The 27,837-nt window shown below is 53.6% G+C and overlaps 1 protein-coding gene across 1 annotated transcript; it reads left to right on the top strand.

The window, feature by feature from the left end:
* Positions 1–27,697, top strand: MGST1 (microsomal glutathione S-transferase 1). Its single transcript, XM_075343461.1, is given in 6 exon segments — positions 1–85; positions 1,835–1,952; positions 16,888–16,982; positions 27,362–27,413; positions 27,415–27,582; positions 27,584–27,697. Coding segments are annotated over 6 exon segments (468 nt in total). The 5' UTR covers positions 1–77; the 3' UTR covers positions 27,611–27,697.
* The last annotated feature ends 140 nt before the right edge of the window (positions 27,698–27,837 follow it).

The raw sequence follows: 27,837 nt of genomic DNA, 5'->3' as shown, positions 1-27,837 counted from the left end.
GCGGCCCCCCTCACACACAGAATAGGCCCCACGTCTCAGGTTCTCCTCGCAGCCATGGGCGCGGCACTTTCTAAACCATGAATAAGTATGTGCACCCCCTCACTAGAGTTGAACTTTATACAGAGCTGTGATCACATGACCAAAGTTATCAACCCCCTGATCACACACAAGTCTCTGCCCTCCCCCTCCCTGCACTATGCACTTTGTACTGATCTGACAGCAAGGCTTATCCTCCAGTCACCTCCAGAGCTGCACTCACTATTCTGCTGTTACATCATGTCTTATCCTCCAGTCACCTCCAGAGCTGCAGTCACTATTCTGCTGTTACATAATTTCTTATCCTCCAGTCTCCTCCAGAGCTGCGGTCACTATTCTGCTGTTACATCGTGTCTTATCCTCCAGTCACCTCCAGAGCTGCAGTCACTATTCTGCTGTTACATTGTGTCTTATCCTCCAGTCACCTCCAGAGCTGCAGTCACTATTCTGCTGTTACATTGTGTCTTATCCTCCAGTCACCTCCAGAGCTGCAGTCACTGTTCTGCTGTTACATTGTGTCTTATCCTCCAGTCACCTCCAGAGCTGCAGTCACTATTCTGCTGTTACATTGTGTCTTATCCTCCAGTCACCTCCAGAGCTGCAGTCACTATTCTGCTGTTACATAATTTCTTATCCTCCAGTCCTCCTCCAGAGCTGCGGTCACTATTCTGCTGTTACATCGTGTCTTATCCTCCAGTCACCTCCAGAGCTGCAGTCACTATTCTGCTGTTACATTGTGTCTTATCCTCCAGTCACCTCCAGAGCTGCAGTCACTATTCTGCTGTTACATCATGTCTTATCCTCCAGTCACCTCCAGAGCTGCAGTCACTATTCTGCTGTTACATCATGTCTTATCCTTTAGTCACCTCCAGAGTTGCACTCACTATTCTGCTGTTACATTGTGTCTTATCCTTCAGTCACCTCCAGAGCTGCACTCACTATTCTGCTGTTACATCATGTCTTATCCTCCAGTCACCTCCAGAGCTGCACTCACTATTCTGCTGTTACATCATGTCTTATCCTCTAGTCACCTCCAGAGCAGCAGTCACTATTCTGCTGTTACATCATGTCTTATCCTCCACTCACCTCCAGAGCTGCACTCACTATTCTGCTGTTACATTGTGTCTTATACTCCAGTCACCTCCAGAGCTGCACTCACTATTCTGCTGTTACATTGTGTCTTATCCTCCAGAGCTGCAGTCACTATTCTGCTGTTACATCGTGTCTTATCCTCCAGTCACCTCCAGAGCTGCAGTCACTATTCTGCTGTTACATCATGTCTTATCCTCCAGTCACCTCCAGAGCTGCACTCACTATTCTGCTGTTACATTGTGTCTTATACTCCAGTCACCTCCAGAGCTGCACTCACTATTCTGCTGTTACATTGTGTCTTATCCTCCAGAGCTGCACTCACTATTCTGCTGTTACATTGTGTCTTATCCTCCAGTCACCTCCAGAGCTGCACTCACTATTCTGCTGATCATATAAGGGAGTAATAGCTTGTATTTAGCGGTCATTGTGACCCTGTCCCCACATAAGGTGGGTACCCCCTTCCCTAGGGGTCGGTGGGTGCGGAGCTTCCTGTAGCCCCTCCCCCGGGGGTCGGTGGGTGCGGAGCCTCCTGTAGCCCCTCCCCCGGGGGTCGGTGGGGTGCAGAGCTTCCTGTGGCCCCTCCTCCGGGGGGTCGGTGGGTGCAGAGCTTCCTGTAGCCCCTCCCCCGGGGGTCGGTGGGTGCGGAGCTTCCTGTGGCCCCGGTTGTTGTAGCGGGGCCATTCTCTATGTTGTGTCTTCTTTGCAGGATGGCGCAGCTGGCAGACAGCGAGGTGTTCCGGGCCTTCGCCACCTACGCCACCATCGTCCTGGTGAAAATGATGTTATTGAGCCTTGTGACCGCCTTCTACAGAATCACCCGAAAGGTAAAGGCCACACCCCTCACCCCCCCCCCCCCCCCGCAGACCACCACTGAACACTGCAGACCACCACTGACCACTGCAGACCACCACTGACCACTGCAGACCACCACTGACCACTGCAGACCACCACTGACCACTGCACACCTCTACACACACCAGGCGTGAGAGGAGGAGGATTCTGGGTGTATAATGTCCCCACAGTACATTCCCCCACACACAGTATAATGTCCCCACAGTACATTCCCCCACACACAGTATAATGTCCCCACAGTACATTCCCCCCACACAGTATAATGTCCCCACAGTACATTCCCCCACACACAGTATAATGTCCCCACAGTACATTCCCCCACACACAGTATAATGTCCCCACAGTACATTCCCCCCACACACAGTATAATGTCCCCACAGTACATTCCCCCACACACAGTATAATGTCCCCACAGTACATTCCCCCCACACACAGTATGATGTCCCCACAGTACATTCCCCACACACAGTATAATGTCCTCACAGAACATTCCCCCACACACAGTATAATGTCCTCACAGAACATTCCCCCCACACACAGTATAATGTCCTCACAGAACATTCCCCCCACACACAGTATAATGTCCTCACAGTACATTCCCCCCACACACAGTATAATGTCCTCACAGTACATTCCCCCACACACAGTATAATGTCCTCACACTACATTCCCTCCACACACAGTATGATGTCCTCACAGTACATTCCCCCACACACAGTATAATGTCCCCACAGTACATTCCCCCCACACACAGTATAATGTCCTCACAGTACATTCCCCCACACACAGTATAATGTCCTCACAGTACATTCCCCCCACACACAGTATAATGTCCTCACAGTACATTCCCCACACACAGTATAATGTCCTCACAGTACATTCCCCCACACACAGTATAATGTCCTCACAGTACATTCCCCCACACACAGTATAATGTCCTCACACTACATTCCCTCCACACACAGTATGATGTCCTCACAGTACATTCCCCCCCACACACAGTATAATGTCCCCACAGTACATTCCCCCCACACACAGTATAATGTCCTCACAGTACATTCCCCCACACACAGTATAATGTCCTCACAGTACATTCCCCCACACACAGTATAATGTCCCCACAGTACATTCCCCCCACACAGTATAATGTCCCCACAGTACATTCCCCCACACACAGTATAATGTCCTCACAGTACATTCCCCCACACACAGTATAATGTCCTCACACTACATTCCCTCCACACACAGTATAATGTCCCCACAGTACATTCCCCCCACACACAGTATAATGTCCCCACAGTACATTCCCCCACACACAGTATAATGTCCTCACAGAACATTCCCCCACACACAGTATAATGTCCTCACAGAACATTCCCCCACACACAGTATAATGTCCTCACAGAACATTCCCCCCACACACAGTATAATGTCCTCACAGTACATTCCCCCACACACAGTATAATGTCCCCACAGTACATTCCCCCACACACAGTATAATGTCCCCACAGTACATTCCCCCACACACAGTATAATGTCCCCACAGTACATTCCCCCACACACAGTATAATGTCCCCACAGTACATTCCCCCACACACAGTATAATGTCCTCACAGAACATTCCCCCCACACACAGTATAATGTCCTCACAGAACATTCCCCCCACACACAGTATAATGTCCTCACAGTACATTCCCCCACACACAGTATAATGTCCCCACAGTACATTCCCCCACACACAGTATAATGTCCCCACAGTACATTCCCCCACACACAGTATAATGTCCCCACAGTACATTCCCCCACACACAGTATAATGTCCCCACAGCACATTCCCCCACACACAGTATAATGTCCCCACAGTACATTCCCCCCACACACAGTATAATGTCCTCACAGTACATTCCCCCCACACACAGTATAATGTCCTCACAGTACATTCCCCCACACACAGTATAATGTCCTCACACTACATTCCCTCCACACACAGTATAATGTCCCCACAGTACATTCCCCCCACACACAGTATGATGTCCCCACAGTACATTCCCCCACACACAGTATAATGTCCTCACAGTACATTCCCCCCACACACAGTATGATGTCCCCACAGTACATTCCCCCACACACAGTATAATGTCCCCACAGTACATTCCCCCCACACACAGTATAATGTCCTCACAGTACATTCCCCCCACACACAGTATAATGTCCTCACAGTACATTCCCCCACACACAGTATAATGTCCCCACAGTACATTCCCCCCACACACAGTATAATGTCCCCACAGTACATTCCCCCCACACACAGTATGATGTCCCCACAGTACATTCCCCCCCACACACAGTATAATGTCCCCACAGTACATTCCCCCCACACACAGTATGATGTCCCCACAGTACATTCTCCCCACACACAGTATAATGTCCTCACAGTACATTCCCCCCACACACAGTATAATGTCCCCACAGTACATTCCCCCACACACAGTATAATGTCCTCACAGTACATTCCCCCACACACAGTATAATGTCCTCACAGTACATTCCCCCCACACACAGTATAATGTCCTCACAGTACATTCCCCCCACACACAGTCTAATGTCCCCACAGTACATTCCCCCCACACACAGTATAATGTCCCCACAGTACATTCCCCCCACACACAGTATAATGTCCCCACAGTACATTCCCCCCACACACAGTATAATGTCCCCACAGTACATTCCCCCACACACAGTATAATGTCCTCACAGTACATTCCCCCCACACACAGTATAATGTCCTCACAGTACATTCCCCCCACACACAGTATAATGTCCTCACAGTACATTCCCCCACACACAGTCTAATGTCCCCACAGTACATTCCCCCACACACAGTATAATGTCCCCACAGTACATTCCCCCCACACACAGTATAATGTCCCCACAGTACATTCCCCCCACACACAGTATAATGTCCCCACAGTACATTCCCCCCACACACAGTATAATGTCCCCACAGTACATTCCCCCACACACAGTATGATGTCCTCACAGTACATTCCCCCACACACAGTATAATGTCCTCACAGTACATTCCCCCACACACAGTATAATGTCCCCACAGTACATTCCCCCACACACAGTATAATGTCCCCACAGTACATTCCCCCACACACAGTATAATGTCCCCACAGTACATTCCCCCACACACAGTATAATGTCCCCACAGTACATTCCCCCACACACAGTATAATGTCCCCACAGTACATTCCCCCACACACAGTATAATGTCCTCACAGTACATTTCCCCACACACAGTATAATGTCCTCACAGTACATTCCCCCACACACAGTATAATGTCCCCACAGTACATTCCCCCACACACAGTATAATGTCCCCACAGTACATTCCCCCACACACAGTATAATGTCCCCACAGTACATTCCCCCACACACAGTATAATGTCCCCACAGTACATTCCCCCACACACAGTATAATGTCCCCACAGTACATTCCCCCACACACAGTATAATGTCCTCACAGTACATTTCCCCACACACAGTATAATGTCCTCACAGTACATTCCCCCACACACAGTATAATGTCCCCACAGTACATTCCCCCACACACAGTATAATGTCCTCACAGTACATTCCCCCACACACAGTAAAATGTCCCCACAGTACATTCCCCCACACACAGTATACCCACACACAGTATAATGTCCTCACAGTACATTCCCCCACACACAGTATAATGTCCTCCACAGTACATTCCCCCACACACAGTATGATGTCCCCACAGTACATTCCCCCACACACTGTATAATGTCTCACAGTACATTCCCCCCACACACAGTATAATGTCCTCACAGTACATTCCCCCACACACAGTATAATGTCCTCCACAGTACATTCCCCCACACACAGTATAATGTCCTCACAGTACATTCCCCCCACACACAGTATAATGTCCTCACAGTACATTCCCCCACACACAGTATAATGTCCTCACAGTACATTCCTCCACACACCGTATAATGTCCTCACAGTACATTCCCCCACACACAGTATAATGTCCTCACAGTACATTCCTCCCACACACAGTATGATGTCCTCACAGTACATTCCTCCCACACACAGTATAATGTTCTCACAGTACATTCCCCCACACACAGTATAATGTTCTCACAGTACATTCCCCCACACACAGTATAATGTCCTCACAGTACATTCCCCCACACACAGTATAATGTCCTCACAGTATATTCCCCCACACACAGTATAATGTCCTCACAGTACATTCCCCCACACACAGTATAATGTCCCCACAGTACATTCCCCCACACACAGTATAATGTCCTCACAGTACATTCCCCCACACACAGTAAAATGTCCCCACAGTACATTCCCCCACACACAGTATAATGTCCCCACAGTACATTCCCCCCACACACAGTATGATGTCCCCACAGTACATTCCCCCACACACAGTATAATGTCCCCACAGTACATTCCCCCACACACAGTATAATGTCCCCCACAGTACATTCCCCCCACACACAGTATGATGTCCCCACAGTACATTCCCCCCCACACACAGTATAATGTCCCCACAGTACATTCCCCCCCACACACAGTATAATGTCCCCACAGTACATTCCCCCCACACACAGTATAATGTCCCCACAGTACATTCCCCCCACACACAGTATAATGTCCCCACAGTACATTCCCCCCACACACAGTATAATGTCCCCACAGTACATTCCTCCCACACACGGTATGATGTCCTCACAGTACATTCCTCCCACACACAGTATAATGTTCTCACAGTACATTCCCCCACACAGAGAGCGTCTGACCTGCTCAACTCGAAAACCAAGAACCCAAGCATTTTAGTGCTTGCTCATCTCTAGTAGTCAGTGTAATTTTTTTGTCCTTTTAATGTCTAAGCTGCTGGCCACAAGAGTACCCCCCTAAGGGAAAATGGACAAATTTTGCCTTTGGTGTGAATATTTTGTGTGACAACTCAGTGTCTGGCCAATTGTGTGGGGGTAAACTGTTCTTAATTAGGCCAGACGTATGGTTACTTTAAATTAAGAAAAGTTAGCCTTTTTCTCATGTCAGACTGACCGGAGCCCTACTGTCTGTTAAAGGTGGATTGTATGTTAAATGTTTATTGCCTCGGCCCTTTTGACTACATAATTCAGAGGAAAATTATGCAGTATGATTGAAGTAACGACCAATGAGAGAGCAGCCATTTCCACCAATCCTGTAAGACACAAAACCCTGAAATGAGAACTGATGGGTATAAAAGGGGCCTTGCTTCTATCACCACATTCATGCTACAGGACTTAAGCCTAGGATCCACGGTTCCAGCTGAAGGATCACAGAACTGCTTCACTGCTCAACCCTGAGCCCTCAAATTCACTTGGAGAACCCAGATTGGGACAACTCTGTCACCTGGCCACATATCGCCCTGTGCTCAGTCAGCTTCCTAAGCTTGCCCCTATCTCCTCTCAGTGGATGCCCGCAAAAACTGGATGCCACTGGCTGGGATAGTGGCCCTGGGAGTCCTGAAGTCACATAGATTCTAATCCCTGGTGGGCAGCGAAAGGGTGAGGTTCTGTAGCTTGTACCATCTTGTGTGTTGCTGGGAATGTGCCACATGTTTTTGCCTGTGGGTGACCAATAAAGTCTCACCAATGTGTGGTTCCTTCACCCAGTGTTGTCTGTGTAGTGTCCTGCCCACAGGGAAGGAGTGCGAGTGTTCAGTGGGATGACCCCTGGTCAGTGCAGTCTTTCTGATGTCAGGCAGATCTGTAACCTCTGCAGTGTATGGTCTGAGCACTGACAGGCGGACCCCCACCCCTGTAACCTCTGCAATGTGTGGTGTATGGTCTGAGCACTGACAGGCGGATCCCCCACCCCTGTAACCTCTGCAGTGTGTGGTGTATGGTCTGAGCACTGACAGGCGGACCCCCACCCCTGTAACCTCTGCAATGTGTGGTGTATGGTCTGAGCACTGACGGGCGGACCCCCCACCCCTGTAACCTCTGCAATGTGTGGTCTGAGCACTGACAGGCGGACCCCCCCACCCCTGTAACCTCTGCAATGTGTGGTGTATGGTCTGAGCACTGACAGGCGGACCCCCACCCCTGTAACCTCTGCAGTGTGCAGTGTATGGTCTGAGCACTGACAGGCGGACCCCCACCCCTGTAACCTCTGCAGTGTGTGGTGTATAGGCTGAGCACTGACAGGAGGACCCCCCACCCCTGTAACCTCTGCAATGTGTGGTGTATGGTCTGAGCACTGACAGGCGGATCCCCCACCCCTGTAACCTCTGCAGTGTGTGGTGTATGGTCTGAGCACTGACAGGCGGACCCCCACCCCTGTAACCTCTGCAATGTGTGGTGTATGGTCTGAGCACTGACGGGCGGACCCCCCACCCCTGTAACCTCTGCAATGTGTGGTGTATGGTCTGAGCACTGACAGGCGGACCCCCCACCCCTGTAACCTCTGCAGTGTGTGGTCTGAGCACTGACAGGCGGACCCCCCCCACCCCTGTAACCTCTGCAGTGTGTGGTGTATGGTCTGAGCACTGACAAGCGGACCCCCCACCCCTGTAACCTCTGCAGTGTGTGGTCTGAGCACTGACAGGCGGACCCCCCCACCCCTGTAACCTCTGCAGTGTGTGGTGTATGGTCTGAGCACTGACAGGCGGACCCCCCACCCCTGTAACCTCTGCAGTGTGTGGTCTGAGCACTGACAGGCGGACCCCCCCACCCCTGTAACCTCTGCAGTGTGTGGTGTATGGTCTGAGCACTGACAGGCGGACCCCCCACTCCTGTAACCTCTGCAGTGTGTGGTGTATGGTCTGAGCACTGACAGGCGGACCCCCCACCCCTGTAACCTCTGCAGTGTGTGGTGTATGGTCTGAGCACTGACAGGCGGACCCCCACCCCTGTAACCTCTACAGTGTGTGGTGTATGGTGTGAGCACTGACAGGCGGACCCCCCACCCCTGTAACCTCTGCAATGTGTGGTGTATGGTCTGAGCACGGACAGGCGGACCCCCCCACCCCTGTAACCTCTGCAGGTTATGGTCTGAGCACTGACAGGTGGACCCCCCACCCCAGTAACCTCTGCAATGTGTGGTGTATGGTCTGAGCACTGAAAGGCAGACCCCCACCCCTGTAAGCTCTGCAGTATAAGGTGTTATGGCCAGGAGACCGCAAAAAAAAATAAATCTACATAAATCCCATCAAAAGGTTGATGATAAAGCACAAAGAGTAGTTGGAAACGTAGCTGGCTGCAGTCCCCTGACTACAACAACACAACTGGAAGTAGTGGTGGAGTGTTCCTAACCAGCCTAGACGCCTCGTCACCGCCGGAGAACTAGCAAACCTCAAAGATTAAATGAGGAATCCTGACTTGCCTCGGAAGAGCCCCAAAGAAAAGTAAAAGCCCCCAACATATAACGACGGTGATGTAAGAAAAAACAATACACAGATGGAAAGTATAGGGTTAAGCAAAGTGAGGTCCTGCTAGCTAGATACAAAAGTTTAAGATAGATTGCTGGTTGCAGCCAGCAAAAACCCTGAAAAAATACCAGCACCTGATAATAAAAAATATTCCCTTGAAGATCACACGATCTTCCTCCCACTATATCAGGAACTCTTGTGCAAATACATTTAAATGGAAAATGCAAATATAATAGAAAAGATCATAACTACAAACACACATGAGATACAAAAATACAAATCCTGATCAGACAGAGAGTAAAAACTCCCTTTCTTCCTGGGAATAAATCACTCTCCAAAAATGGTGCAGGAAAAGCACATTCACCGGCAAGAAACAAAAGATAATATTTCTCAAACACAGGTTCAGGTAAAGGCATAAACCAAGCAGGAAAGCTCTTCAGTGCAAATTCAGCCCCCACCAAGCCCAGACCAAGAGAACACAATACTCATCCACTATCATTACAGCCTGATAGCTCAGGAATCTATTTGTGTGGAGCAAAGTCACAACTGACCCCGGTTTATAGGTGATAAAGCTTGTATTGTAACACACGGTGATCAGCAACAAGTGCAGAGAAAACAAAGTCCATAAACACAGGGAAATATGAAATGAAGCCTTCAAGGAAAGTCTCTGGAATATCTCACAGGATAATGTGACTTAGCAATGCTGTCTCTGAAGCTCCGTAAGAAAGTCTCTGAAAGTCCAAAGCGAGAGGCAGAGCAGTATACAATGGTCAGGAAACTAATGCAGAGCAGTGTCTAGTGTCCAGAACAGTCCTGTGCTCTACTACTGCATCAATTCAATGGTGGAAGCAACAAAGCAGTATACAATGGTCAGGAAACTAATGCAGAGCAGTGTCTAGTGTCCAGAACAGGCCCGGGCTCTGCTATAGCATCAATTCAATGGCAGAGCAGTATACAATGTTCAGGAAACTAATGCAGAGCAGATTCTAGTGTCCAGAACAGTCCTGTGCTCTGCTACTGCATCAATGCAATGGTGGAAGCAACAAAGCAGTATACAATGGTCAGGAAACTAATGCAGAGCAGTTTCTAGTGTCCAGAACAGTCCTGTGCTCTGCTACTGCATCAATTCAATGGTGGAAGCAACAAAGCAGTATACAATGTTCAGGAACCTAATGCAGAGCAGATTCTAGTGTCCAGAACCGTCCTGTGCTCTGCTATTGCATCAATTCAATGGTGGAAGCAACAAAGCAGTATACAATGTTCAGGAACCTAATGCAGAGCAGATTCTAGTGTCCAGAACAGTCCTGTGCTCTGCTACTGCATCAATTCAATGGTGGAAGCAACAAAGCAGTATACAATGTTCAGGAAACTAATGCAGAGCAGTTTCTAGTGTCCAGAACCGTCCTGTGCTCTGCTACTGCATCAATTCAATGATGGAAGCAACAAAGCAGTATACAATGGTCAGGAAACTAATGCAGAGCAGTGTCTAGTGTCCAGAACCGTCCTGTGCTCTGCTACTGCATCAATTCAATGATGGAAGCAACAAAGCAGTATACAATGGTCAGGAAACTAATGCAGAGCAGATTCTAGTGTCCAGAACCGTCCTGTGCTCTGCTACTGCATCAATTCAATGGTGGAAGCAACAAAGCAGTATACAATGTTCAGGAAACTAATGCACAGCAGATTCTAGTGTCCAGAACCGTCCTGTGCTCTGCTACTGCATCAATTCAATGGTGGAAGCAACAAAGCAGTATACAATGGTCAGGAAACTAATGTACAGCAGATTCTAGTGTCCAGAACCGTCCTGTGCTCTGCTACTGCATCAATTCAATGGTGGAAGCAACAAAGCAGTATACAATGTTCAGGAAACTAATGCAGAGCAGATTCTAGTGTCCAGAACAGTCCTGTGCTCTGCTACTGCATCAATTCAATGGTGGAAGCAACAAAGCAGTATACAATGGTCAGGAAACTAATGCACAGCAGATTCTAGTGTCCAGAACCGTCCTGTGCTCTGCTACTGCATCAATTCAATGGTGGAAGCAACAAAGCAGTATACAATGTTCAGGAAACTAATGCAGAGCAGATTCTAGTGTCCAGAACAGTCCCGGGCTCTGCTACTGCATCAATTCAATGGTGGAAGCAACAAAGCAGTATACAATGTTCAGGAAACAAATGCAGAGCAGATTCTAGTGTCCAGAACAGTCCCGTGCTCTGCTACTGCATCAATTCAATGATGGAAGCAACAAAGCAGTATACAATGTTCAGGAAACTAATGCAGAGCAGTTTTTAGTGTCCAGAACAGTCCTGTGCTCTGCTACTGCATCAATTCAATGGTGGAAGCAACAAAGCAGTATACAATGTTCAGGAAACTAATTCAGAGCAGATTCTAGTGTCCAGAACAGTCCCGGGCTCTGCTACTGCATCAATTCAATGGTGGAAGCAACAAAGCAGTATACAATGTTCAGGAAACAAATGCAGAGCAGATTCTAGCGTCCAGAACAGTCCCGGGCTCTGCTACAGCATCAATTCAATGATGGAAGCAACAAAACAGTATACAATGTTCAGAAATGCAGAGCAGATTCTAGTGTCCAGAACCGTCCTGTGCTCTGCTACTGCATCAATTCAGTGGTGGAAGCAACAAAGCAGTATACAATGTTCAGGAAACTAATGCAGAGCAGATTCTAGTGTCCAGAACAGTCCCGTGCTCTACTACTACTTCAATTCAATGATGGAAGCAACAAAGCAGTATACAATGTTCAGGAAACTAATGCAGAGCAGATTCTAGTGTCCAGAACAGTCCCGGGCTATGCTATTGCATCAATTCAATGATGGAAGCAACAAAGCAGTATACAATGTTCAGAAAACTAATGCAGAGCAGATTCTAGTGTCCAGAACAGTCCTGTGCTCTGCTACTGCATCAATTCAATGATGGAAGCAACAAAGCAGTATACAATGTTCAGGAAACTAATGCAGAGCAGATTCTAGTGTCCAGAACAGTCCTGTGCTCTGCTACTGCATCAATTCAATGGTGGAAGCAACAAAGCAGTATACAATGGTCAGGAAACTAATGCAGAGCAGATTCTAGTGTCCAGAACAGTCCCGGGCTCTGCTACTGCATCAATTCAATGGTGGAAGCAACAAAGCAGTATACAATGTTCAGGAAACTAATGCAGAGCAGATTCTAGTGTCCAGAACCGTCCTGTGCTCTGCTACTGCATCAATTCAATGGTGGAAGCAACAAAGCAGTATACAACGGTCAGGAAACAAACGCAGAATAGTTAAGGAAGCCAGCTTACGTGGCAGCAAGGCAGGTCAGACTAGAGCCACAGAAGGGCCAGGCATCAGCTGCAGGTGAGCAGAACCTCTGAAGAGCAGCAACAGGAGCGTCACACAGGATTTGCTGGAGTAACGTGAGATGCCACTAGGAGGAGGAAACCAGGCAGAGGACTGGAGGCTGGACTGAAATTAAAAAGGCAAGAGGATACAGAACACATGAAGAAGAATGAAGCAGGGGACACCATCTTGGAAAAGGGCAAAAAGCCCAAAAAAGATATAAAAAGAAAGACCAGAGTCCTGACACAGGCATTGCTATAGACTCAGCGTGACATAGGAGCAGAACCGATACAAAGGAACGAAAAAAACGCTCTTGAAACCATTCCTGGAGAATCCAAAAAAGGCTCAAAAGGTAAAGCAAAAACCTAAAGAGGCAGTCAAAAAGCCCAAAGGCTGGAGGACAAGGAGTCAGGACGTCTTCCCATGAGGCAAAAACAATTATCACCGGCAAAGGTCAGACAGAGACAGTTTTCCTTTATACCCCCAGGCTGCACTCAATAGGCTAGCTGAAATAGCAATCATCTTCTGCACCTGTCTGAGCGACAGATGCAGAATCAGACTCACTACCAGTACTAGCCACCAGAGGGAGTCCAGAAACACTCCCAGGGACAGCACCATCTCTGATGGAATTCACAACAGTAAGGTCTGAGCCCTGACAGGCGGACCCCCCACCCCTGTAACCTCTGCAGTGTGCGGTGTATGGTCTGAGCACTGACAGGCGGACCCCCCACCCCTGTAACATCTGCAGTGTGTGGTGTATGGTCTGAGCCCTGACAGGCGGACCCCCCCACCCCTGTAACATCTGCAGTGTGCGGTGTATGGTCTGAGCACTGACAGGCGGACCCCCCACCCCTGTAACCTCTGCAGTGTGCGGTGTATGGTCTGAGCACTGACAGGCGGACCCCCCACCCCTGTAACATCTGCAGTGTGCGGTGTATGGTCTGAGCACTGACAGGCGGACCCCGCACCCCTGTAACCTCTGCAGTGTGTGGTGTATGGTCTGAGCACTGACAGGCGGACCCCCACCCCTGTAACCTCTGCAGCAATATTGGCCGCACTCATCCGCCTATTCTGAACAGACAACCTCTGCATACGACGCTTGTGCACTCCGCTCCAGTGGTCGGCCATGGGGAGGCCAGTGCTGAGTGGATCCTGTCTGGTTATACCTCTGTATGGTCTTGGCCACCATGCTGCAGCTCAGGGTCAGGGTGCTGACAATCTTCTTATACACTCGGCCATCTTTATGTAGAGCAATGCTTCTTTATTTCAGATCCTCAGAGAATTCTTTGCCATGAGGAGCCTCCAGTGACCGGTATTAGATCGTGTTAGAGCGATAACAATGGGTGTAACACGCCGACCCATTCACACCGGAGACCGTGTAACACTAATAAGTCACATGACACCGGGGCGGGAGAAGGGTTAATTGGGCACAATTATGCCGTTATCACTTAGGGGTGTACTCACTTTTGTTGCAGTGGTTCTCACATTAATTGATTTGATGAGTTATTTCCACTGTTATACAAACTGCGCACTGACACTGCACATTGTATACAAGCTAAACGCTGACACTGCACATTGTATACAACCTGCGCACTGACACTGCACATTGTATACAACCTGCGCACTGACACTGCACATTGTATACAAGCTGCACACTAACACTGCACATTGTATACAAGCTGCGCACTGACACTGCACATTGTATACAAGCTGCGCACTGACACTGCACATTGTATACAAGCTGCACACTGACCCTGCCCATTGTATACATGAGCAGGTATAGCGGGGTCCTAGGACACATGAGCAGGTATAGCGGGTTCTGGGATCCAGGCCGTGTTATAGCTACAAGCTACGCACTGACACTGCACATTGTATACAACCTGCGCACTGACACTGCACATTGTATACAAGCTGCACACTGACACTGCACATTGTATACAAGCTGCACACTGACACTGCCCATTGTATACATGAGCAGGTATAGCGGGGTCCTAGGACACATGAGCAGGTATAGCGGGTTCTGGGATCCAGGCCGTGTTATAGCGGGCCCTGTGATTCAGGCCATGGTGTAGCGGGTCCTGTGGTCCAGACCATGGTGTAGCGGGTCCTGTGGTCCAGACCATGGTGTAGCGGGCCCTGTAATCCTGACCATGGTGTAGCGGGCCCTGTGGTCCAGACCATGGTGTAGCGGGCCCTGTGGCCCAGACCATGGTGTAGCGGGCCCTGTGGCCCAGGCCATGGTGTAGCGGGCCCTGTGGTCCAGACCATGGTGTAGCGGGCCCTGTGGTCCAGACCATGGTGTAGCGGGCCCTGTGATCCAGACCATGGTGTAGCGGGCCCTGTGACCCAGACCATGGTGTAGCGGGTCCTGTGATCCTGACCATGGTGTAGCGGGCCCTGTGGTCCAGACCATGGTGTAGCGGGCCCTGTGGTCCAGACCATGGTGTAGCGGGCCCTGTGGTCCAGACCATGGTATAGCGGGCCCTGTGGTCCAGACCATGGTGTAGCGGGCCCTGTGGTCCAGACCATGGTGTAGCGGGCCCTGTGGTCCAGACCATGGTGTAGCGGGCCCTGTGATCCAGACCATGGTGTAGCGGGTCCTGTGGTCCAGACCATGGTGTAGCGGGGACCTGTGGCCCAGACCATGGTGTAGCGGGGCCCTGTTATCCAGACCATGGTGTAGCTGGCCCTGTGATCCAGACCATGGTGTAGCGGGCCCTGTGGTCCAGACCATGGTGTAGCGGGCCCTGTGGTCCAGACCATGGTGTAGCGGGCACTGTGATCCAGACTATGGTGTAGCGGGGCCCTGTGATCCAGACCATGGTGTAGCGGGGCCCTGTGATCCAGACCATGGTGTAGCGGGCCCTGTGGTCCAGACCATGGTGTAGCGGGCCCTGTGGTCCAGACCATGGTGTAGCGGGCCCTGTGATCCAGACCATGGTGTAGCGGGCCCTGTGATCCAGACCATGGTGTAGCGGGCCCTGTGATCCAGACCATGGTGTAGCGGGGCCCTGTGATCCAGACCATGGTGTAGCGGGCCCTGTGATCCAGACCATGGTGTAGCGGGCCCTGTGATCCAGACCATGGTGTAGCGGGGCCCTGTGATCCAGACCATGGTGTAGCGGGCCCTGTGGTCCAGACCATGGTGTAGCGGGCCCTGTGATCCAGACCATGGTGTAGCGGGCCCTGTGGTCCAGACCATGGTGTAGCGGGGCCCTGTGGTCCAGACCATGGTGTAGCGGGTCCTGTGATTCAGACCATGGTGTAGCGGGGCCCTGTGGTCCAGACCATGGTGTAGCGGGCCCTGTGATCCAGACCATGGTGTAGCGGGCCCTGTGATCCAGACCATGGTGTAGCGGGGCCCTGTGATCCAGACCATGGTGTAGCGGGGCCCTGTGGTCCAGACCATGGTGTAGCGGGGCCCTGTGATCCAGACCATGGTGTAGCGGAGCCCTGTGATCCAGACCATGGTGTAGCGGAGCCCTGTGATCCAGACCATGGTGTAGCGGAGCCCTGTGATCCAGACCATGGTGTAGCGGGGCCCTGTGATCCAGACCATGGTGTAGCGGGCCCTGTGATCCAGACCATGGTGTAGCGGGGCCCTGTGATCCAGACCATGGTGTAGCGGGGGCCTGTGGTCCAGACCATGGTGTAGCAGGCCCTGTGGTCCAGACCATGGTGTAGCGGGCCCTGTGGTCCAGACCATGGTGTAGCGGGGCCCTGTGGTCCAGACCATGGTGTAGCGGGGCCCTGTGGTCCAGACCATGGTGTAGCGGGGCCCTGTGGTCCAGACCATGGTGTAGCGGGCCCTGTGGTCCAGACCATGGTGTAGCGGGCCCTGTGACCAGACCATGGTGTAGCGGGGGCTCACATCTCCTGCTTTCCAGTGTTTTGCTTCCGAGAGGTTTGCCCGGTAGCTACATAATATCTTGGCCAGTTCAGAGTGGATTGTGGGAAATGACACCTGGGAATATAATGCTCCTGTCAGGCAGAAATCACTATTATAACAACCTGATAACCTTCGGGGGTTAACTCCTCACCAATACCCACAATGCCCAGATTCATTGTATGTCGGCGTCAGACATCTTCTCTGGTTACAGGTCTTTGCCAATCCTGAAGATGCCGCAGCTCACAGCAAAGGAGGTGACACGAAGAAATTCCTCCGGACTGATCAGGATGTGGAGCGGGTCCGCAGGTAATAATCACTTCCATGTGTGGTGGGCATCCTCGGGTCTCTTCTCCGTGTGTGGTGGGCATCCTCGGGTCTCTTCTCCGTGTGTGGTGGGCATCCTCGGGTCTCTTCTCCGTGTGTGGTGGGCATCCTCGGGTCTCTTCTCCATGTGTGGTGGGCATCCTCGGGTGTCTTCTCCATGTGTGGTGGGCATCCTCGGGTCTCTTCTCCATGTGTGGTGGGCATCCTCGGGTATCTTCTCCGTGTGTGGTGGGCATCCTCGGGTATCTTCTCCGTGTGTGGTGGGCATCCTCGGGTATCTTCTCCGTGTGTAGTGAGCATCCTCGGGTATCTTCTCCGTGTGTGGTGGGCATCCTCGGGTATCTTCTCCGTGTGTGGTGGGCATCCTCGGGTATCTTCTCCGTGTGTGGTGGGCATCCTCGGGTATCTTCTCCGTGTGTGGTGGGCATCCTCGGGTATCTTCTTCATGTGTGGTGGGCATCCTCGGGTGTCTTCTCCATGTGTGGTGGGCATCCTCGGGTCTCTTCTCCGTGTGTGGTGGGCATCCTCGCGTATCTTCTCCATGTGTGGTGGGCATCCTCGGGTATCTTCTCCATGTGTGGTGGGCATCCTCGCGTATCTTCTCCGTGTGTGGTGGGCATCCTCGGGTATCTTCTTCATGTGTGGTGGGCATCCTCGGGTGTCTTCTCCATGTGTGGTGGGCATCCTCGGGTCTCTTCTCCGTGTGTGGTGTGCATCCTCGGGTATCTTCTCCATGTGTGGTGTGCATCCTCGGGTATCTTCTCCGTGTGTGGTGGGCATCCTCGGGTATCTTCTCCGTGTGTGGTGGGCATCCTCGGGTGTCTTCTCCATATGTGGTGTGCATCCTCGGGTATCTTCTCCGTGTGTGGTGGGCATCCTCGGGTATCTTCTCCATGTGTGGTGTGCATCCTCGGGTATCTTCTCCATATGTGGTGTGCATCCTCGGGTATCTTCTCCGTGTGTGGTGGGCATCCTCGGGTATCTTCTCCGTGTGTGGTGTGCATCCTCGGGTATCTTCTCCATGTGTGGTGTGCATCCTCGGGTATCTTCTCCATGTGTGGTGTGCATCCTCGGGTGTCTTCTCCATGTGTGGTGTGCATCCTCGGGTATCTTCTCCGTGTGTGGTGGGCATCCTCGGGTGTCTTCTCCGTGTGTGGTGGGCATCCTCGGGTATCTTCTCCGTGTGTGGTGTGCATGCTCGGGTATCTTCTCCGTGTGTGGTGTGCATGCTCGGGTATCTTCTCCATGTGTGGTGGGCATCCTCGGGTATCTTCTCCGTGTGTGGTGGGCATCCTCGGGTATCTTCTCCGTGTGTGGTGGGCATCCTCGGGTATCTTCTCCGTGTGTGGTGGGCATCCTCGGGTATCTTCTCCATGTGTGGTGGGCATCCTCGGGTCTCTTCTCCATGTGTGGTGGGCATCCTCGGGTCTCTTCTCCATGTGTGGTGGGCATCCTCGGGTCTCTTCTCCATGTGTGGTGGGCATCCTCGGGTATCTTCTCCATGTGTGGTGTGCATCCTCGGGTATCTTCTCCGTGTGTGGTGGGCATCCTCGGGTATCTTCTCCGTGTGTGGTGGGCATCCTCGGGTATCTTCTCCATGTGTGGTGAGCATCCTCGGGTCTCTTCTCCATGTGTGGTGGGCATCCTCGGGTCTCTTCTCCATGTGTGGTGTGCATCCTCGGGTATCTTCTCCGTGTGTGGTGGGCATCCTCGGGTCTCTTCTCCATGTGTGGTGGGCATCCTCGGGTATCTTCTCCGTGTGTGGTGTGCATGCTCGGGTCTCTTCTCCATGTGTGGTGTGCATCCTCGGGTATCTTCTCCGTGTGTGGTGGGCATCCTCGGGTATCTTCTCCGTGTGTGGTGGGCATCCTCGGGTCTCTTCTCCATGTGTGGTGGGCATCCTCGGGTATCTTCTCCGTGTGTGGTGTGCATGCTCGGGTCTCTTCTCCATGTGTGGTGTGCATCCTCGGGTATCTTCTCCGTGTGTGGTGGGCATCCTCGGGTATCTTCTCCGTGTGTGGTGGGCATCCTCGGGTATCTTCTCCATGTGTGGTGTGCATCCTCGGGTCTCTTCTCCATGTGTGGTGGGCATCCTCGGGTATCTTCTCCATGTGTGGTGTGCATCCTCGGGTCTCTTCTCCATGTGTGGTGTGCATCCTCGGGTCTCTTCTCCATGTGTGGTGGGCATCCTCGGGTATCTTCTCCGTGTGTGGTGGGCATCCTCGGGTCTCTTCTCCATGTGTGGTGTGCATCCTCGGGTATCTTCTCCATGTGTGGTGGGCATCCTCGGGTATCTTCTCCGTGTGTGGTGGGCATCCTCGGGTATCTTCTCCGTGTGTGGTGTGCATCCTCGGGTATCTTCTCCATGTGTGGTGTGCATCCTCGGGTATCTTCTCCATGTGTGGTGTGCATCCTCGGGTCTCTTCTCCATGTGTGGTGGGCATCCTCGGGTATCTTCTCCGTGTGTGGTGGGCATCCTCGGGTATCTTCTCCGTGTGTGGACTACGTCATTGTATCTATTCCCCATGTATAGAGGGCGTCCTCGGGTCTTTTCTCCATGTGTGGACTACGTCCTCAGATCTATTCTCTATGTATGAAGTACTTTCTAGCCGTCGTCAGGTCTTTTGTCCATCTGCGGTGGATGTTCTCTGGTCTTTCGTCCATCTGTGGAGGCCGTCCTCGGGTCTTTCGTCCATCTGTGGAGGCCGTCCTCGGGTCTTTCGTCCATCTGTGGAGGCCGTCCTCGCGTCTTTCGTCCATCTGTGGAGGCCGTCCTCGGGTCTTTCGTCCATCTGTGGAGGCCGTCCTCGGGTCTTTCGTCCATCTGTGGAGGCCGTCCTCGCGTCTTTCGTCCATCTGTGGAGGCAGTCCTCGGGTCTTTCGTCCATCTGCGGTGGATGTTCTCTGGTCTTTCGTCCATCTGTGGAGGCCGTCCTCGGGTCTTTCGTCCATCTGTGGAGGCCGTCCTCGGGTCTTTCGTCCATCTGTGGAGGCCGTCCTCGCGTCTTTCGTCCATCTGTGGAGGCCGTCCTCGGGTCTTTCGTCCATCTGTGGAGGCCGTCCTCGGGTCTTTCGTCCATCTGTGGAGGCCGTCCTCGGGTCTTTCGTCCATCTGTGGAGGCCATCCTCGGGTCTTTTGTCCATCTGAGGAGGCCGTCCTCGGGTCTTTCGTCCATCTGTGGAGGCCGTCCTCGGGTCTTTCGTCCATCTGTGGAGGCCGTCCTCGCGTCTTTCGTCCATCTGTGGAGGCCGTCCTCGGGTCTTTCGTCCATCTGTGGAGGCCGTCCTCGGGTCTTTCGTCCATCTGCGGAGGCCGTCCTCGGGTCTTTCGTCCATCTGTGAAGGCCGTCCTCGGGTCTTTCGTCCATCTGCGAAGGACGTTCTCAGGCCTTTCGTCCATCTGTGGAGGCCGTCCTCGGGTCTTTCGTCCATCTGTGGAGGCCGTCCTCGGGTCTTTCGTCCATCTGTGGAGCCCGTCCTCGGGTCTTTCGTCCATCTGTGGAGGCCGTCCTCGGGTCTTTCGTCCATCTGTGGAGGCCGTCCTCGGGTCTTTTGTCCATCTGTGGAGGCCGTCCTCGGGTCTTTCGTCCATCTGTGGAGGCCGTCCTCGGGTCTTTCGTCCATCTCTGGAGGCCGTCCTCGGGTCTTTCGCCATCTGTGGAGGCCGTCCTCGGGTCTTTCGTCCATCTGTGGAGGCCGTCCTCGGGTCTTTCGTCCATCTGTAGAGGCCGTCCTCTGGTCTTTCGTCCATCTGTGGAGGCCGTCCTCTGGTCTTTCGTCCATCTGTGGAGGCCGTCCTCGGGTCTTTCGTCCATCTGTGGAGGCCGTCCTCTGGTCTTTCGCCCTTCTGCAGTGGCCATCTCGGGTCTTTCGTCCATCTGCGGTGGATGTCCTCTGGTATTTCATCCATCTGTGGAGGCCGTCCTCGGGTCTTTCGTCCATCTGTGGAGGCCGTCCTCGGGTCTTTCGTCCATCTGTGGAGGCCGTCCTCGGGTCTTTCATCCATCTGCGGAGGTCATCCTCTGGTCTTTCGTCCATCTCTGGAGGCCGTCCTCGGGTCTTTCGTCCATCTGTGGAGGCCGTCCTCGGGTCTTTCGTCCATCTGTGGAGGCCGTCCTCGGGTCTTTCGTCCATCTCTGGAGGCCGTCCTCGGGTCTTTCGTCCATCTGTGGAGGCCGTCCTCGGGTCTTTCGTCCATCTGTGGAGGACGTCCTCAGGCCTTTCGTCCATCTGTGGAGGCCGTCCTCGGGTCTTTCGTCCATCTGCGGCGGTCGTCTCTGGTCTTTCGTCCATCTGTGGAGGCCGTCCTCGGGTCTTTCGTCCATCTGTGGAGGCCGTCCTCGGGTCTTTCGTCCATCTGTGGAGGCCGTCCTTGGGTCTTTCGTCCATCTGTGGAGGCCGTCCTCGGGTCTTTCGTCCATCTGTGGAGGCCGTCCTCGGGTCTTTCGTCCATCTGTGGAGGCCGTCCTCGGGTCTTTCGTCCATCTGTGGAGGCCGTCCTCGGGTCTTTCGTCCATCTGTGGAGGCCGTCCTCAGGCCTTTCGTCCATCTGTGGAGGCCGTCCTCGGGTCTTTCGTCCATCTGCGGCGGTCGTCTCTGGTCTTTCGTCCATCTGTGGAGGCCGTCCTCGGGTCTTTCGTCCATCTGTGGAGGCCGTCCTCGGGTCTTTCGTCCATCTGTGGAGGCCGTCCTCGGGTCTTTCGTCCATCTGTGGAGGCCGTCCTCGGGTCTTTCGTCCATCTGTGGAGGCCGTCCTCGGGTCTTTCGTCCATCTGTGGAGGCCGTCCTCGGGTCTTTCGTCCATCTGTGGAGGCCGTCCTCGGGTCTTTCGTCCATCTGTGGAGGCCGTCCTCGGGTCTTTCGTCCATCTGTGGAGGCCGTCCTCGGGTCTTTCGTCCATCTGTGGAGGCCGTCCTCGGGTCTTTCGTCCATCTGTGGAGGCCGTCCTCGGGTCTTTCGTCCATCTGTGGAGGCCGTCCTCGGGTCTTTCGTCCATCTGTGGAGGCCGTCCTCGGGTCTTTCGTCCATCTGTGGAGGCCGTCCTCGGGTCTTTCGTCCATCTGTGGAGGCCGTCCTCGGGTCTTTCGTCCATCTGTGGAGGCCGTCCTCGGGTCTTTCGTCCATCTGTGGAGGCCGTCCTCGGGTCTTTCGTCCATCTGTGGAGGCCGTCCTCGGGTCTTTCGTCCATCTGTGGAGGCCGTCCTCGGGTCTTTCGTCCATCTGTGGAGGCCGTCCTCGGGTCTTTCGTCCATCTGCGGAGGCCGTCCTCGGGTCTTTCGTCCATCTGCGGAGGTCATCCTCTGGTCTTTCGTCCATCTGTGGAGGCCGTCCTCGGGTCTTTCGTCCATCTGTGGAGGCCGTCCTCGGGTCTTTCGTCCATCTGTGGAGGCCGTCCTCGGGTCTTTCGTCCATCTGTGGAGGCCGTCCTCGGGTCTTTCGTCCATCTGTGGAGGCCGTCCTCGGGTCTTTCGTCCATCTGTGGAGGCCGTCCTCGGGTCTTTCGTCCATCTGTGGAGGCCGTCCTCGGGTCTTTCGTCCATCTGTGGAGGCCGTCCTCGGGTCTTTCGTCCATCTGTGGAGGCCGTCCTCGGGTCTTTCGTCCATCTGTGGAGGCCGTCCTCGGGTCTTTCGTCCATCTGCGGAGGTCCTCCTCTGGTGTTTCGTCCACTGGTCCCTTTTCTGCAGGCATCTCTTCTATGTGCAGAGGGCGCCTCGTGCTGCTCATTATGGCGGTGTTATATATGTGACCATCTGCTGCTATCTGCGGAGATAGCAATACTGACCTCCCGGAGTCGGACGCCTGTGGTTACAGGTGTAGGGACTTCATATGGCCACAGGAGGGCAGCAGCAGACCACCTCCAGAGACATGTTCTGCCGATTTCTCTGGTGGTTCAGAGATTTGCTCTCTGCGCGGTTTCTGCCCCCCGGATTGGCGTCCCTGCTCTATATTTCCCGTATACAGTATTAGCGGTGAAAGCGATGTTGTCTATGTACGCGGCAGAGTGCGCCGTATTACTGGTAACGGCGGCATATTAGAAGCAAGGATTGGGCCTAAATACCGTATATGCACAGTGGCACAACTAGAGCTTGATGGGCCCCAGTGCAAAATTTGGACCTGGGCCCCCCTAATCCCCGCATGTTGCTCAGATGTATGTATATGTGTGTATACATTAAACATTCTAAATCCTATAAAGACATATGAGTTGCACTCGCCCCCCCATTATGTAGTAATGTCCCCCCATCCAGGGCTCCTTCCTGGTAAATATGTCTCCCTTATCCTGGTATATATGTTCCTCATCCTGATATATACTGTCCCCCATTTTGGTTTATACTGTCCCCTCCTGGTACATATGATCCTCCCCTGGGCCCCATCCTGGCATATATGTCCCCATCCTGGTTTATTGTCCCCTTCCTAGCATATATGTCCTGCTCCTGGTATATATGTCCCCATCCTGATTTATTTGTCCCCATCCTTGTATATATGTGCCATCCTTGGCACATTCTAGTATGTGTACCCCCCCTCCTGGGCAAATTCTGGTATCATGTCCTCCTCCTGGTATACGGTATATGTCCCCATCCTGGTTTATTTGTCCCCTTCCTAGCATATATGTCCCCAACCTGGGCCCCTCCTGTTATATATATCCCCTCCTGAGCACATTCTGGTATATATGTCCCCATACTGGTTTTTGTCCCCGTCCTGGTAGATATGTCCTCCTTCTTGTATATATATCCCCTTCCTGGTATATTTGTTTGCCACAAAAAGAAAAAAAAAAACATTTTACTCACCCTCCTCAACTCCCATGTCATGGGGTATCCTCTCTGAGATGTGATGCATTTCAGCTGGATGTGTGCCCTCGGATGCACATCCAGCTAAAGCAAGGGAGGGAGTGGGGTCGGTGAATATAAATAAAGTGTAAATAGGTGAGAAAGCTGCTCTAGTCACCCCTCCATCCCCTCTAGTCACCCCTCCATCCCCCCACCTCTAGTCACCCCTCCATCCCCTCTAGTCACCCCTCCATCCCCCCACCTCTAGTCACCCCTCCATCCCCTCTAGTCACCCCTCCATCCCCCCTCCTCTAGTCACCCCTCCATCCCCTCTAGTCACCCCTCCATCCCCCCTCCTCTAGTCACCCCTCCATCCCCTCTAGTCACCCCTCCATCCCCCTTCCTCTAGTCACCCCTCCATCCCCTCTAGTCACCCCTCCATCCCCCCTCCTTTAGTCACCCCTCCATCCCCCCTCCTCTAGTCACCCCTCCATCCCCTCTAGTCACCCCTCCATCCCCCCTCCTCTAGTCACCCCTCCATCCCCTCTAGTCACCCCTCCATCCCCCTCCTTTAGTCACCCCTCCATCCCCTCTAGTCACCCCTCCATCCCCCCTCCTTTAGTCACCCCTCTATCTCCATCCCCTCTAGTCACCCCTCCATCCCCCCTCCTTTAGTCACCCCTCCATCCCCCCTCCTCTAGTCACCCCTCCATCCCCCCTCCTTTAGTCACTCCTCCATCCCCCCTCCTTTAGTCACCCCTCCATCCCCCCTCCTTTAGTCACTCCTCCATCCCCCCTCCTTTAGTCACCCCTCCATCCCCCCTCCTTTAGTCACCCCTCCATCCCCCCTCCTTTAGTCACCCCTCCATCCCCCCTCCTCTAGTCACCCCTCCATCCCCCCTCCTTTAGTCACCCCTCCATCCCCCCTCCTTTAGTCACTCCTCCATCCCCCCTCCTTTAGTCACCCCTCCATCCCCCCTCCTTTAGTCACCCCTCCATCCCCCCTCCTTTAGTCACCCCTCCATCCCCCATCCTCTAGTCACCCCTCCATCCCCCCTCCTTTAGTCACCCCTCCATCCCCCCTCCTCTAGTCACCCCTCCATCCCCCCTCCTCTAGTCACCCCTCCATCCCCCCTCCTCTAGTCACCCCTCCATCCCCCCTCCTCTAGTCACCCCTCCATCCCCCCTCCTTTAGTCACCCCTCCATCCCCCCTCCTCTAGTCATCCCTCCATCCCCCCTCCTTTAGTCACCCCTCCATGCCCCCTCCTTTAGTCACTCCTCCATCCCCCCTCCTTTAGTCACCCCTCCATCCCCCCTCCTTTAGTCACCCCTCCATCCCCCCTCCTTTAGTCACCCCTCCATGCCCCCCTCCTTTAGTCACCCCTCCATCCCCCCTCCTTTAGTCACCCCTCCATCCCCCCTCCTTTAGTCACCCCTCCATCCCCCCTCCTTTAGTCACCCCTCCATCCCCCCTCCTTTAGTCACCCCTCCATCCCCCCTCCTTTAGTCACCCCTCCATCCCCCCTCCTTTAGTCACCCCTCCATCCACCCTTCTTTAGTCACCCCTCCATGCCCCCTCCTTTAGTCACCCCTCCATGCCCCCTCCTTTAGTCACCCCTCCATCCCCCCTCCTTTAGTCACCCCTCCATCCCCCCTCCTTTAGTCACCCCTCCATCCCCCCTCCTTTAGTCACCCCTCCATCCCCCCTCCTTTAGTCACCCCTCCATCCCCCCTCCTTTAGTCACCCCTCCATCCACCCTTCTTTAGTCACCCCTCCATGCCCCCTCCTTTAGTCACTCCTCCATCCCCCCTCCTTTAGTCACTCCTCCATGCCCCCTCCTTTAGTCACCCCTCCATGCCCCCTCCTTTAGTCACCCCTCCATGCCCCCTCCTTTAGTCACCCCTCCATCCCCCCTCCTTTAGTCACTCCTCCATCCCCCCTCCTTTAGTCACCCCTCCATCCCCCCTCCTTTAGTCACCCCTCCATCCCCCCTCCTTTAGTCACCCCTCCATCCACCCTTCTTTAGTCACCCCTCCATGCCCCCTCCTTTAGTCACTCCTCCATCCCCCCTCCTTTAGTCACTCCTCCATCCCCCCTCCTTTAGTCACCCCTCCATCCCCCCTCCTTTAGTCACCCCTCCATCCCCCCTCCTTTAGTCACCCCTCCATGCCCCCTCCTTTAGTCACCCCTCCATGCCCCCTCCTTTAGTCACTCCTCCATCCCCCCTCCTTTAGTCACCCCTCCATCCCCCCTCCTTTAGTCACCCCTCCATGCCCCCTCCTTTAGTCACTCCTCCATCCCCCCTCCTTTAGTCACTCCTCCATCCCCCCTCCTTTAGTCACCCCTCCATCCCCCCTCCTTTAGTCACCCCTCCATCCCCCCTCCTTTAGTCACCCCTCCATGCCCCCTCCTTTAGTCACTCCTCCATCCCCCCTCCTTTAGTCACCCCTCCATCCCCCCTCCTTTAGTCACCCCTCCATCCCCCCTCCTTTAGTCACCCCTCCATCCCCCCTCCTTTAGTCACCCCTCCATCCCCCCTCCTTTAGTCACCCCTCCATGCCCCCTCCTTTAGTCACCCCTCCATGCCCCCTCCTTTAGTCACTCCTCCATCCCCCCTCCTTTAGTCACTCCTCCATGCCCCCTCCTTTAGTCACCCCTCCATGCCCCCTCCTTTAGTCACCCCTCCATGCCCCCTCCTTTAGTCACTCCTCCATGCCCCCTCCTTTAGTCACCCCTCCATGCCCCCTCCTTTAGTCACTCCTCCATCCCCCCTCCTTTAGTCACCCCTCCATCCCCCCTCCTTTAGTCACCCCTCCATGCCCCCTCCTTTAGTCACCCCTCCATCCCCCCTCCTTTAGTCACCTTTCCATCCCCCCTCCTTTAGTCACCCCTCCATCCCCCCTCCTTTAGTCACCCCTCCATCCCCCCTCCTTTAGTCATCTTTCCATCCCCCCCTCCTCTAGTCACCCCTCCATCCCCCTCTCCTCTAGTCACCCCTCCATCCCCCCTCCTTTAGTCACCCCTCCATCCCCCCTCCTTTAGTCACCCCTCCATCCCCCCTCCTTTAGTCACCCCTCCATCCCCCCTCCTCTAGTCACCCCTCCATCCCCCCTCCTTTAGTCACTCCTCCATCCCCCCTCCTTTAGTCACCCCTCCATCCCCCCTCCTTTAGTCACCCCCTCCATCCCCCCTCCCTCTAGTCACCCCCTCCATCCCCCCTCCTTTAGTCACCCCTCCATCCCCCCTCCTTTAGTCACCCCTCCATCCCCCCTCCTTTAGTCACCCCTCCATCCCCCTCCTTTAGTCACTCCTCCATCCCCCCTCCTTTAGTCACTCCTCCATCCCCCCTCCTTTAGTCACCCCTCCATCCCCCCTCCTTTAGTCACCCCTCCATGCCCCCTCCTTTAGTCACCCCTCCATCCCCCCTCCTTTAGTCACCCCTCCATCCCCCCTCCTTTAGTCCACCCCTCCATGCCCCCTCCTTTAGTCACCCCTCCATCCCCCCTCCTTTAGTCACCCCCTCCATCCCCCCTTCTTTAGTTACTCCATAGTAGCTGTCTATGTTTTTTAGTAATGATGGTTGTCTCTCTGCAGGTGTCACCTGAATGACATAGAAAACATCGTCCCGTTTGTGGGGGTTGGGCTTCCTCTACACACTCAGCAATCCGGACCTGTACTTCGCTCTTCTACATTTCCGTGTCTTTGCTGCCAGCCGCGTGCTGCACACCATCGCCTACCTGACTCCTCTGCCGCAGCCCAGCCGCGCACTCACCTTCTTTGTGGGATACCTGGTAACAGGCTCCATGGCGGTTTTCCACCCTGCGGAGCCTGCTCTACATCTAGAGAAGCGGCCTATATACAGCAGAGAGCAGATTTCACCAGAGTCTCCCCCCCCTCCCACGACCCGAACCTGCTCTATAGATAGGGGAGCCGCCTACATACAGCGAAGGGCGGAGTTTACCAGAGGCCCCCCCCCTCCCACAACCCGAAACCTGCTCTATATATAGAGGAGCCGCCTACATACAGCGAAGGACGGAGTTTACCAGAGCCCCCCCCCTCCCGCGGAGCCA

The sequence above is a fragment of the Anomaloglossus baeobatrachus genome, chromosome 4 (assembly GCF_048569485.1).
Source record: "Anomaloglossus baeobatrachus isolate aAnoBae1 chromosome 4, aAnoBae1.hap1, whole genome shotgun sequence".
Taxonomy (NCBI): domain Eukaryota; kingdom Metazoa; phylum Chordata; class Amphibia; order Anura; family Aromobatidae; genus Anomaloglossus; species Anomaloglossus baeobatrachus.
The sequence above is the reverse complement of the archived record's forward strand: the minus strand, read 5'-3'. Positions and strand labels throughout refer to the sequence as shown.